The 13279-nt window shown below is 39.0% G+C and overlaps 1 protein-coding gene across 4 annotated transcripts in view; it reads right to left on the bottom strand.

The window, feature by feature from the left end:
• Positions 1 to 2446: 2446 nt before the first annotated feature.
• arhgap18 (Rho GTPase activating protein 18) overlaps positions 2447 to 13279 on the bottom strand; it is a 32238-nt gene continuing 21405 nt past the window's right edge. For 3 of the 4 annotated variants that reach the window (XM_036147574.1, XM_036147571.1, XM_012879045.3), the window contains 13 exons: positions 10566 to 10614; positions 9886 to 10004; positions 8830 to 8901; positions 8652 to 8745; positions 7609 to 7700; positions 7298 to 7375; positions 7032 to 7191; positions 6869 to 6951; positions 6228 to 6434; positions 5968 to 6132; positions 4958 to 5079; positions 4804 to 4859; positions 2447 to 4695 (listed from right to left, as the gene is read on the bottom strand). In XM_036147574.1, coding sequence (XP_036003467.1) covers positions 4604 to 4695; positions 4804 to 4859; positions 4958 to 5079; positions 5968 to 6132; positions 6228 to 6434; positions 6869 to 6951; positions 7032 to 7191; positions 7298 to 7375; positions 7609 to 7700; positions 8652 to 8745; positions 8830 to 8901; positions 9886 to 10004; positions 10566 to 10614 — 1389 coding nt within the window. In that variant the 3' untranslated portion in view covers positions 2447 to 4603. The remainder of the gene's footprint in view (positions 4696 to 4803; positions 4860 to 4957; positions 5080 to 5967; positions 6133 to 6227; positions 6435 to 6868; positions 6952 to 7031; positions 7192 to 7297; positions 7376 to 7608; positions 7701 to 8651; positions 8746 to 8829; positions 8902 to 9885; positions 10005 to 10565; positions 10615 to 13279) is intronic. The other variant, XM_036147572.1, reaches the window with a different exon arrangement.

Below are 13279 nucleotides of genomic sequence, written 5' to 3'. Positions count from 1 at the left end.
AGGCGCGCTATTGCTGTTGCTTTGGCCGTTAGTCACCTTTACCAGCAGGCTGCACAACGGGCGGCGCAGTTGAGGAGGCAAATACGAACCAGGAGGAGATTGATGCGGCAGAGGAGGCTCAGAAGGCAGGCTTTGCTCGCCCACCTGTTCCAACTGGTAGGCATTTTAAGATTGACAGCCTGTTTTCAACTTTTATCTTTACAAAAACAACAACAAAAAAACATTGAGGATGGTATTAAACACGTGAGCAGGTTGTAATTGTGACTATTGCTCAATGAAGAAAAAGACAATTTTAACATTAGTAACAGTATGTCAGTAGTGTTAAGCCATTTCATTTGCACTTATTGACCATTCCAGCATTGAATATTTAGAAAGGACGAGTCATTTCTATGTCTGCCCACCCTTACAGTGATTAATCTTTAAATTATGTGCAGTAAGTTCAGCTCATTCTTTAAGTGAAATGTTAAAAATACCAGAGAAGGGAAGCCAGTTGTTACATTTACTATATATGACTAGTTTTACAGCACTGTACATTTTACTTTTTATTTCTTGAGAACTATATTAATCTGCATGTTAAGCAGGTATAGTTTTATGGTGTGAAAAGGTGAGAACTAAAAAAAACAAACAAATTTGGTAACATTTGGACTTTTTTATTTACAGGAAGAAAAAGCAACAAAATATGTGAGGATAAACACCTCGGTACCAATCCTCCAACTATTTTTTAATGAAGGAGACCTGAGACCAGCCTTCAGGCTAAACAGGTCCACCATCGTCCTCCTCCTTCAGCTGCTGCCCATCCAGAAGGTCCATGGATGGCCACAGGAGATAGAGGTGCTGGTGACCCTCTGCTGGCTGGCCGACGTTTGCCCCAAAAGTAATCGCCGCCTGCTGCATCCTTCACAATATTAGTATAGAGGCAGGGGACCAGCTTGACGTGGAGGACGAGGAGGTTGATCCAGAGGAGGATGACAATCCAGCGGCTCCAGCTGGCTGCATGTTTAAGTGAACATGACTACACCTGACCTAATGTAGATCAGTTGGAGTCCTGTTCACATGCTGCTTCATTTCTTTTTTTTCACCACCTGGAAAAATACATAAAATAATGCATAAATTAATTTCTATTCCAACTATTTTTAATTGTAAGTTTATAGGCATTGTCTATTTGTATAAGATCTTAATGAGTTATTTCTTTGTTTTAAACCATGTTAGTAACTGTTAATAATGTGTTGAATATATTACACCTTCATTCTTTTCCAAAGATTAAACATTTGTATAAAATAAATGTCTGGTTTTTCATATACTATTATTACTATTATTTTCTTTCCCTCTTTCTCCTCTCAATTATTCGTGTCCTGACTCAGAATAAACTCACTTAGATAGTAAAAACATTTATAGAATGTATTTATTTATTTATTTTATATGCTGCTGCCGTCCAAGGCAGACATATACAATTTATTCCAGCAAGTATTGAGTTAATAAAGCAACACACGTCAGTCAGATAAACACAAAACAAATAAATCATAACCAGCGGTATTATGCACACTACTTTTTTTAATTACGCACTAACTCTGTAAACAGGCCACATAGGGAAGCTTAAAGTATAATGTTCTCGTCTCAAACGATCTTAAAACGTACTTTTGAAGAACAACAGCAGCAGAAAAGGGAATTTTTAACTTACCGCTGTGAGCTCTGTTTGCGCTGTCTCAAATCAAGCTGCGGCCGCGGTGCATTCTGGGCAAGCGGTCAGTCTGAAGAACGCACAAGTCTGCTCTGATGCATGCTCGATAAAGAGGGCGGGCGAGAACAACATCCGGGGAATTCGGTGCGTTCTCGATTTGGCGTTCTCAGCATTGGAACAGTGCTCGGTCTGAGGCTGATGACGTGTCACGAGCACACGAGCACACGAGAACGCTCAAGAACGCATATTGAGAAACGGCCAATGATTCTGCAGGTCCTGCGTACTGTGCTGCTCTTCTTGAGGGAGGGCCTAATGGTTATTTCCCGCTTTGGATTGGTTTAGCGGACTGATTCTGCTCTCGCCATTGGATACTTTCAAACTAACGAACAAATCAAAAAACCGAAATGTAGAAAGTATCCATTATTAAATCTACTTAAGTAAAGTACAGATACACGGAAATTGTACTTAAGTACAGAAACGAAGTACCTGTACTTTGTTACTTCCCACCACTGATGCTGATATTGTGATGACTGCGATTTAATGTTTTGCAGCTCTAATTTATTTTTCATTTATATGAAATGACAAACGTGGTTTTCACTGCTGATTAAATGTTTTAATGTCTTGAACAATCCAACAGATTAAGACAGCCACTCCTTGTCTCTACACATGAAGGTTCAAACATTTTTAAAGCCACCGTAATCAGATATTAATATTTGTTCAAATGTGAAAACGTGTGGGTGTGCTAATTAGTAATTATAGCAGCCGATGTGGTAATGAATTGCTTCAAGTTTATTTACAGGCAGTCGTGGTGGTCATTTAAAAGGCAAATAAAAGACATCATTTAGAAAACAAAAATCACCCAACGTCATACATTACACAAAGTGACAGTGTACATTTTAAAAACAAATCAGAAAAGGTTCATCACATTGTGGTTAATTCTTCACAATTTCCCAGAAGTGAACTGTTTGGGAGGTTAGACATTGCAGTGCAGATATTATGTAAGGACTGTTAGAAGCAATTAGATAAACCTGCTACTCAAGGGACAGTACGTGCAAAAAGATAAAATATGTATTTTCTTTTCCCAGATGAAAGGATTGCCGTTCTGCAACACAGTACCCGGCGTCAGTGGTGAGGGGGAAAAGGACACTTAAAAGTTTCTCAGCATTGTTGCTCTTTTGTCCATTGCATTGTTTTCAAAAGCTGAGAGAAAACCACAGATTAGAAAGTTATCTTTGTAAATGTACTCATTTATGTCTTCCCTGCATGTCCTTGCAAAGACAACATGATCTTAAATAATTTTGATTATTCTTAATAATACCTGAAAAACACAACACAAAGAGTTTAATCACATGGCCAAAGTTAGACCTCCTAAAATACATAATTCCCTTTCGACACCTTTCTGGACTACAGCTCTGATACAAGATTCAATAAAGAGGTCAAACTTATCTGAAAGGCCTAATAAAATAAAAGATAGATTATTCTCTCATAGTAAACAAAGGAGAATGACCCTAAAATAATTTATCTGATGGATAATCTAGATGTGGGATCTACCAATTGTCATATTATTGCACAACACCATACTTTTCCATCCAATTACTGCAAACACATTAAAGTAGAATAGAAGCATTAAATCACAGTATGGAAACAGGAAGAATTTTCCCACCAGTGGAAAAAAAAAAAAACTTTTAAAAAGTGGTTTTCTTTAGGCATCCTGGCTAAAGTACAAACACTCCTCCTTGTTATTGACTTTTCAATCACATTACAACCACAAATGTTAAGGTTCTTTACAAGAATTTCATGATAGACCAGCAAAAAGTAGAGTATTGGGTGGAAGGAAACGGAACCATGTTTTGCAAAAACAAATGACGTGCATTTGTATTCAGTCCCCTTTACTTTGCTACACTTAAACCCCGTGTAACCAGCTGCTCTGATACCCTCAGAGTTTTTTTTAATATTAAGGAACAAACAGCATCATGGAGATCAAGTAACAACAAGACAGCTCAGGTTTAAGGTTGTGGAGGAGATTAAAGCAGGATTTAGGTTATAAAACAGGATATCAGAGAACTATTCAAATCATCTTCCCAAAATGGAGTTTGGCACAAGTGCAAACCTAAAAAGACATACCTGTCTACTTAAAGTGACAGGCTGGGCAAGGAGAGCAACAATCAGAGAATTTAGACATGCACTCAGCAAATTTGGGCTTTACTGAAGAGGAGAAAGAAAGCTATAAGCAATCTTGTTCACAGTTTACAAGCATATATGAGACACAGCGAATGTGTGGAGGAAGGTGCTCTGGTCTGAGGAGACTAAAATCAAAAACCTTTTGGCCTCTGTGCAAAATCCCTCCTCCCATCTCCACTGGGAAACAAGGTGAAGGTAGCATCATGCTGCGGGTTGCTCTCCTTCAGCGAGGCCAGGGAAGCCGTTCAGAAAGCTTAAAATCAGTATTTGAAGCAAAATGTGGTTCTACAAAGCATCGAGTCAGGGAGCTGAAAAGAAATGAACGCCACACTTACAGACGTCTTTTGTCAAAAATTCAGAAAGCCTGAAGTGATTTTCTTTCTACTCCACAATTATCCAATACTTTTTGCAGGTCTATCACTTCAAGTCCCAATAAAAAAAAAAAACAGCATGTAGCTTCAGAAAGGCAGCTGCGGTAAAAACGTATAACTCCCTGTGAATCATTACAACACAAATCACTTTAGTAGACACATTTTCAGTAAAGTGTTTCTCAACATGACAAACTGCAATCAAACCGCCAGCATTCTCTTACAGATTTCAGGATCAAACAAATCTTTGCTGCGACGACGTGTTCCCGATTCATCCACACCCTGCAGAAACTTCACAGAACCAGCTGCCGTTTTTGTCTCAGCAGGAAATCTAAAGCAGTCTTGGATCCAGCAGGACGAGATGGCGGTCCAGAGTTTATCGCTGTACTGTTTTGATGACCCACTCTGCTGCAGGGTTCAGCTGGAAAAGATCTTTCATATACGTTTCCCCGTCTAAGCATCTCTCCTCTAAGCGAAGGGTAAAAACAGCAATAATTAGGAGACGGATCATCATGTATAAAAGAGAAGCGGATGAAAATTTAAACAGCTCAGTAATATAGTGCCAGGGGGACTTACTGATGTTTCCACCAATCTCATAGAGACATAGATCTTCTTTTTTCACGGACACTGAACTGGAAAAACAAAGACGAATAGAGAGATGTACAGCAGACTGGCCGGCAGACCACATTTTATTGCAGCACAGAGAATCAAGTGCAGGTGTAGACGTTACCTGTCTTGGCTGAGGAAGCGGGTTAATACATCAGTGGCCTGCAAATCTTCTGTGAGTTGAATCGCCATGGATATCTTACTGAACTGTGGCGCCTGAACTCGAATAACACCCTGGGTGTTCTCCTGGTAATTAACAGAGACGTGCAGAATAAGAGAACAAAACCATAAAGTTGACCTCACAGATAAACCCCAAGGTCATACTCCAAAACACCTGCCCCACTAAATGAGAACTTAGACAGAAATTGCTTCTGTTTATTAAACCGTTACACTCTAAGGAACTGTAACTATGGTTAATGTCATTAAAAATTGTCCAGAAAATGCTTTTAGATCAGTTGCTTTTCAGTGCTGTAGAAAAGATTAACCATAACCCGTCTAATTACCCCTCAGCTAATTAGCCAATCACATCAGCGACAAAAATAAGACTGCAAACCAGATGTGCGTAGTGTTTGGCTGAAAAGGTAGGAGCAAGAGTTTGTACTGCTCTGCAAATGACTGGATAGTTCTAACTTAAAAGCTTCGGTAAACCTTACATCACCACTAGATGTCACTGTTCCTCAATAGACTAATGTTATGATTCTTTTTTTTTCGTCTTTGATCCCGGTTGCGTCAGGAAGGAGATCCTGGGTGAAAACTCAGCCAAGTCTGAGCGCAGATTTTACTGACCCGTGAAAAAGGAACCAGCCCAAAGGACTCACAGCTGTGTTATGTGTAAAGAAGATCCCTATTCAACTGTTAATTCACCATTATTAATTATGTGACATGTTTAATTAATTTAATATAAAGCCCACAACTTTTTCTGTGTTTTTTTTTAGAGTTTATTTTAACATATTTATTTACTTTTAGCAACAACTTCAAACTGATCAAAAGGATCCCCTTTTTTGCTTCTAAAACATTGCATTTGTTCTACATCCAGTAAAAATAAAGCTTTTAAAATTAAAATTATGCAACTTTTATGCATTTATACCATTTGATTATTACAAGATACTGTTGAACACAGAACATTGTAAGCACCTTAATCGATAAATATACACCATCTCCCACCTCTGGGATAGTTTTATCAACTGGTCTGTCAATGGTTATCTTCTTCAGCAGCTTCCGTACAGCTCTCTCCTTGTGTAGTTTTCGCTGGCTTTCCATATTCTGTCGTCTGACCTGAGTCAAAATGAACTTTGGAATCTGAAGGAGATGGAGATAAAATCGTCTTTTAGTACATGTTGTTCTCGGGGAAAAAAACATTTTCTTTATGAATAACCCGTTTTAAAAAGTGCTACCGTCCAAAGGAGATCCTGATATCTTATCAGCAGCCGGACGATGTTGGCTGTGCTGGTCGCCATGGAGAATTCCTGCTGCTCTGTCACCTTGGACCGAAAGCCTTTGAACATGAAGATGTTGGGTGCCATGACCACGGAGACGTTGTTTAGAGTCATCTTGTTTTTGGCGTGCTGCTCAATCACTCGCTGGAAAAACTCAACCAGTGCCTGTAAAATGAAATTCACAGTGATTTTTTTTTTTTTTTTAGGTTTGTTTAATAGAGATGCCATGTGATTTTAAAGGATAATATGCTGCTAGCTTCAGACACTGAAAAATGCAGCATGGGGCTCCACCTCTGGTAGGTTGATTTAACATTTTAACATTTAACACACTGTATAATACTAATTCAGCCTATTTAGCAATAATTTTCTGAATAGTTTTCTTTGTATCCTAAGAATTTTCTAGCAATTACAGTTTTTCATCATTTTTATCCTGCCTTAGTAAGTTGTCAATTGACAACTTTTAAATCTGTATTATTTGAATTTATCAAATTTGTAGTTATTAATTTCATTGTAATGTTACTAGTTTTTTAATTTACCGTAAAGCATTTTTATCATCTGGTTACATTTGGTGCCATACAAATAAACTTGTCTTGCCCTACCTTCAAAGTATCCCGATTGGCCTCAGGCAACAAAAGTACCAGCAGGTTCAAGGCCTGGAGTTGCTGCTTCTTTGTGGGGAGCTCTTTCATAACACAAAACAAATCAACATGGTCAGACCTTACAGTATGACACACAAACGATGAAAACAGATCAGACACATACTGTTGACAGCAAGAAACGCATTGAGGTACTCCACGGTGAGCAGTGGATAGGGCAGCTCCCTGATGAACAGCTTCAAAAGGCTCGCAGCATCGTGCTGCTTCACCTGGTTCCACTGAAACGTCCCGTCGTAGAAAGATGACTCGAGCTCCTGGCACAGTGACTGAGTTTGGGTGGAACAACAGCATTAGGCATGCAGTGTTAGTTAGGGTGAAATCTAATGCAAACAATTAAAAAAAAATGTGTGTGTGTCTATGCAAAACAAACACCTTGACTCTAGTGGCTGCTCCAGGGATCCGTAGCAAACCTTCGGTGTCTAATCCTTCTTCCTCTACATGATTAATGAGCTATTGAAAAAAGACAGGTTGGCACAAACACAAACGCGACAAGAGTAAAGTGTTAAAACAAGTTTTATTTGAAAACAAGAGGTGGGGATGTGTAGCATCTTGACTGAACAGAGAGCAATAAAAGCTTCACAACACAATATAATGCAGCTTGTTAAAACAATTCATATTGTCCTCCAGCCCTACTGTAGCTTTAAAATGTCTCTAAGAGAATATTTGACTGGCTGGGCGCTCACCCTTTGCATGATAAGTGGCACTTTGGTCCCAGGTGCCTGCCGCTGGTCTTGATCCAATAAAGTGGTCAGAGGAACAGCAAACAGCCCACTTTCTACACACACAGACAAAACAATGAACAAAAAATGTATTTAAACAGAAAAAGTTACAAATCCAGGGCAACAAAACTTTGCCCTGTATTTGATTTGCAGCCTTACTAATAAATACAATCCGCTCATCATTAATTTAAAATTTAAAAGTAAAAAAAAAAAGGGGGAAAAAAGGAAAAGAAATAAAAAGGGGAAAGAATATATTCCCAGTATAAATCTGGCTGTTTTATGGGCCAAGAGGCATGCTAGGCAGGTCAAGGATAAAGTTTTGGAGGCATTTAAAGCAACAATATTCCAAGTTTTGAAAATGTCATGAGACATTATTTAATTATCCATCAATTTCTTATACCTGCTTAGTTCTTGCAGGGTCGCAGAGGGACTGGTGCAATAGGTGAGACCCCGTGACCATAGACAGGTCACTGATAGAATTAAATAAATCATCCAAAAATACAAGAGTAGCAGGAAGAAAGCCACTGTGGTGACGTTTTTCTTTGACAGAAACAACAAACTGCTGTTGAGCAGAAGGATGAAGCTACAGGGTGATCCTGGAGCAGGGGTTCACATTGAAGCAGAACAAGCAGGAGCGGAGGCATATTCATCTGTTTGAATGGCCCAGTCAAAGTTTAGGCATTTATTGAACCAAGAATATGTGGATAAACTTGAAAAATTATGTTCACAGTCACCATTTTGTTAAGCAGAATAGACACTAGTTGCCTATGCTTCAAAAGAGTTGCTGCAAAAGGAGGCTCTGCAAGACTCAACTGGGAAAGTACAAACGTTTACCACACTGTTCAGATGATTTATGTATCATTTTCCTTCCACTTTGCAATTGTGTGCCATGTTATGTTGGTCTATCACATAAAAATCCTAATAAAATATACAATGTTTTTGATTGTGATTTGAAAAATAACTGTGCAAGGCCCTCTACTTTTTTGTTCACTATGTAGGAACCATACCTTTGCTTTTGACTTTGCCAGGTTTATTGGCCTTGACGTCTATCCCAGCCGTGTCGAACAGAGCAGTCATCTCTACAAGCACAAGTCTGCGCACCTGAAAGATGAAGCGCAACACAAAACATAAATACAAAACTATTTCATTCTTTAACCATGTATCCATTGATCCGCCTCCTTTTACCTTTTTCATATCCAAAGGAGACAGATCTCCCACTCTGGTCTGACCCGTTTTATCCCGGAGGAGCTTGAAGTTCTGGAGCAAGACAAAAGCAACAACCGTGTGGCAAAGCGTGTTCAGCAACTGGGAGAAGATATTGTTAAAAAAAATCCTGCCTCCGTTTACTCAACAACAAACATGAGAGCACAGTGTCTGTATGAAAGAGTTCATTTTGATACCGTTACCTGCTACATAAGCGTCAACCACCAGGTGGCACTACAGAGAGAGGGAGAGGGCCTCTGACACAGACAACCTCCTTCATGTTTATAATCAACATGAAAATGCTGAATTTCCTTTTTCTAGAGCGGATCTACATTGCTCCTAATTTACAGCAACTGCATCTAAAAAAATGCAGTTGCTGTAAATTGAAGTTTTAGATCATTGTTCCTATATAGTAGCTAAAAACCAAGACACTTTGCAAATCACTTTTTTCATTGATGTGATTTGAGCTTGAAAAAAAATACCAGGGATCTTCTCCGGGATCTGGAAATTGTATCCAAGGGTGAACCAGATCTATAAAAGGTCAACACTTCTGCTGATATCTTACTGGGTTTCTTTTAATTTTTCCATGATGTCACACTAGGAAGCAGCTGTTGCCTTAACGCAAACTTTGTTAATTAACCCCTCACAAGTTCATCATATGGATTTTAACAACGTGTTAATACTTATTTATCTCAACTTCTGTATTAGAAGAACGGAATACAATCGTTTTCCTGAAATAATTTTGTTTAATCCAGAAAAGTTTAGTCTGAGTCAATGTAAAAATAAAATAAAGATTATGGGACTTTATCTGTACAGGATCTGGTTTCAGAGTTAAATATATCTCAACTCGATGATCGATAATCATAAAAAATAAAATAAAAAATCACAGGTAATGTGAGTAATATAACTGGACTGTTGTGATCACATGACAGTGCATACTATTAAAAGAAGTTCACACTTTTAAATGAGAACTTGCATGTTGAACAGTAGTACACTTCTGGATACTTTACAGTCATTCTGTCCAAGTTTATGACTTACTGGAAGTTTGTCATCGGGGGAGTTAAGGCTGTTGGAGACCTTCAACCTCTGATTATTGTCCCGGTAGGAGAGCGCCTGTTCCGAAAACGCCACTTCCACGTCCAGCTCTGTCTCAGTCTCTGCAGAGAATTAAAAGCAAACGACGAACAAGTAGTTTGGTTTCAATGTGCTTCTACTGACGGCATGAAACTACCCTGCAGAGGAAGCCAAAAAAAAAAAAAAGGTTTTACTGCTGTTACATCTCCCAGCATATTAGTCACTGCAGCAGGAAGAGGGGACGGTTTACTTTTAACTACTCTGTTGGAAAATTAACCCACATTTACAAGGCTTCACATGACTTCCAACTTATGCAGAGAAGTCCTTCACTTAACTGTATTTTCAGTAGATATAAGTCAATATAACCACCTTAATCTGATTATGTTAGCTGTAACTTCCCTTACCCTTTATTAATAATCATTAATAGCACTTCCTCTAAAACGCCGCAGAGGCTTATTTTACTGTGTTGACTCATTTCCTGGTACATAGCACTGCACTGAAACAAATCATATAGATCATGTTTCCTCCCAGCTGTGATTAGATGTCAGTTTTAAAAGGCAGATATTTATTTGGCCTGGTTTCACCAGCTCCACGCTAGCTGATCCTTAAAGTGGTTGGATCTGAAATGGGCGAGCTGCTCATACCAGCAGTAGTTGCATCTTTTTCGCTTTCCCCTTTTGGAGGCTCTTCATCCTGCAACGAACATAACAACAGTGAGACGTGAGACACAGTGGCGAGACACAGAGCAACATGATTTATTTGGATGCAGCTCAGTATATTTTTTATGTACAGATTTATTACAGAGTAAGTGATATATTACAGGCATTTATTTCCCTTAATTTTGTCCATTATGGCTTGAAGCTAATCAAGACCAATAAAAAGGATTTTTAAAACAGAAATATTGCCCTACTAAAAAGTAGGCTCACATACTGTGCAGGATATGCACTCACAAACGTTTTGCATGTATACCTCATCGATGCAGCCTAAATCCAGTAAAGAATGCATTGGGTCTGGATCAGGCTGTGGAGGTTCTGGCCAATAAAGCACGCCATGCCTATTATACCAAGTACTGGTGTCTTTGCCAGAATGGGCTAGTGCCAAGTCCGGCTGGAAAATAAAATCTGCACCTTTCCATAAAGCTTGTGAGCTGAGGGAAGCATGGAGTGCACCAAAATACTCTAGTAGACATGAGCACTGAGTGTGGACTTACAGTAGAGAAACACAGCAGATGACCTTGGATTCTGTGCCTCTACATGCGTTTTCTAGGCTCGGAGGGCTTTATTTCTAATGCTGCGTTCAGACCGAACGTGATTTGAGCATCTGGGGCATCTGGTTACATACAAAGCCTATTGTGGATGCACATCTAAGAGCGTCGAGAGATCCTGCGGCTCGTTTTGAGATTTTAAGCATATGAGCGTCCAGAGCAAAAAATGCTAGAGCTGGAGAACTTGAACTTTTGCAGAATGCGGAGCGTCAACCAATCAGAGAGACCCCTTGATGTGATGTAGTGGGGCATTTAACAACGGGACAGAAGGACCAGAAAAGGCCAGGAAGTCAACGACGGAGGACAAACTCATTGTTTGTGCCGCTCCTATCATGTATGATCAGTCGACCAATCACCACTCAGACAGTAATGGGCCTTGCCTGGAGGAGGATTAGTGAGGAAGTTGGGATCTCTGTATGTTAACTTTCACTACGCTAATATTTCCCCACATTTGAGGAAACGAGAAGTGAAGATCCTCCCAGCGTGTCAGACCAGTCTGTCCACACTTTGCTCAGAGCGTCAAAATGCTCTGCACAAGTTGAGTTGTTGGACACCATTTTGACGACCAGATCACGTTTGGTCTGAACGCACCATAAATAAAATATAAAATTACTTTTGTCTGAAAACAGAACTTTGCCCCATTGAGCAATGGTCCAGTGATTTTTCTCCTCAGTTTAGGTAGGACACTTCTAATGCTGTCAACAGGTCAGGTTTGGCTTAACACCAGACAGCGACGGTCAGGGGCCACGTCCTGGATACGTCCATGTGTGGCGGCTCAAGAAGCACCGACTCCTTATGTATCCCTCACCTTTACCCGATCATTTATTTATAAAAGTACCTCATGCAAAGCTTTAATTACATTTAACACTCCTTTTTAGCTTGGCCATAATTTCAATGAAGCTAAACCTTACTTAACTAAGCTTACTAACATTTAACTCATACCTTTAGAGTTTAAATTTGAAGAAAATGTTTCCTAAATGAGCTCAAAGCAGATTTCTTAGGTGAATGCTTGCTGCTCAGACAAAAGAGGAGCTGTACCATTACGATTTCCACGAATAAGAGGATCAGATCAGATCTAATCTGCTGTTTTTCTTGTGCAATACACTGCAGAACAGCAGAAGGTTTTAAAGAAGGATAATTTAGTTTCTTAACGATGGAGTTGAACAAAACCTTTTAACATTGATCCTCTTAACTTACCTCAATTAAATAATGATTTTCTATTTGTATGAAATAATAATTAATAGGGATAAATTGTAATTCAACAGCCAAATAAAGATAAATGTGCTACAAGGGCTGTTATAAAAAATTTTTTTTCCAAATCTGCTACTACTTTATTAATTTGCTGTTGAATGTTAATTTAATATTAGTATCAATATGTATGCATTACTACAGTCATGTAATTCAGTTAAAAAAAGCTAAAACAAAAAAAAGTTTATTTAGACTAGCAGTCCATTTTGAGATTGAATCAGACCAAAAAGAATTTATTCTAAATCTTAAGAATCCGAATTGAATCAATTCGTGAAATATGAATCAATATCCAGCCTATGTGCTACTGCAAAGAAATTAATTAAACTTTATTACATGAAGAAGAAATCTTGTTTTCTAAATATATTTCCTAGCAACCAAACTGATACATTTTACCACCATTCCTTCACAGATGAAACACTTTTGTTTTTCTAGGCTGTAAACTATATATGCAGCGGATGCATTTATCATATGAAGATGTTTTCATGTAAATTTTTTTATATGCACGCATAATCATCTTTTACCTGACTCCGCCAGATAGATTTGCTCCGCATATCCATCTGGAAACCTTCCGTTGAAGTAATTTTGGGAAGGGGCGAAAATACTGGTTAGCTGATTGGCCTATGTTGGTGATAGACGGGCCAAATAAACCAATCAGATTCGTCGTCGCTCGTAACAGAGCGACGACGAAAACACAACCACAAGCCAAGCTACTCTTGCTGCTGCAGGTAAAGGCTCGTTAGCTCAGCAAAGAAATACTCTGTAATTCCGATACAATTTGCTCGATAGCCACGCTAACGCTAGTTTCATCGGCTGAAGCCGCCATGTTCTTTAGACTGAACTGTCGCT

Source organism: Fundulus heteroclitus, chromosome 15 (assembly GCF_011125445.2).
Source record: "Fundulus heteroclitus isolate FHET01 chromosome 15, MU-UCD_Fhet_4.1, whole genome shotgun sequence".
In the NCBI taxonomy this organism is placed as follows: Eukaryota; Metazoa; Chordata; class Actinopteri; order Cyprinodontiformes; family Fundulidae; genus Fundulus; species Fundulus heteroclitus.
This window is presented reverse-complemented; position numbering and strand designations above follow the sequence as displayed.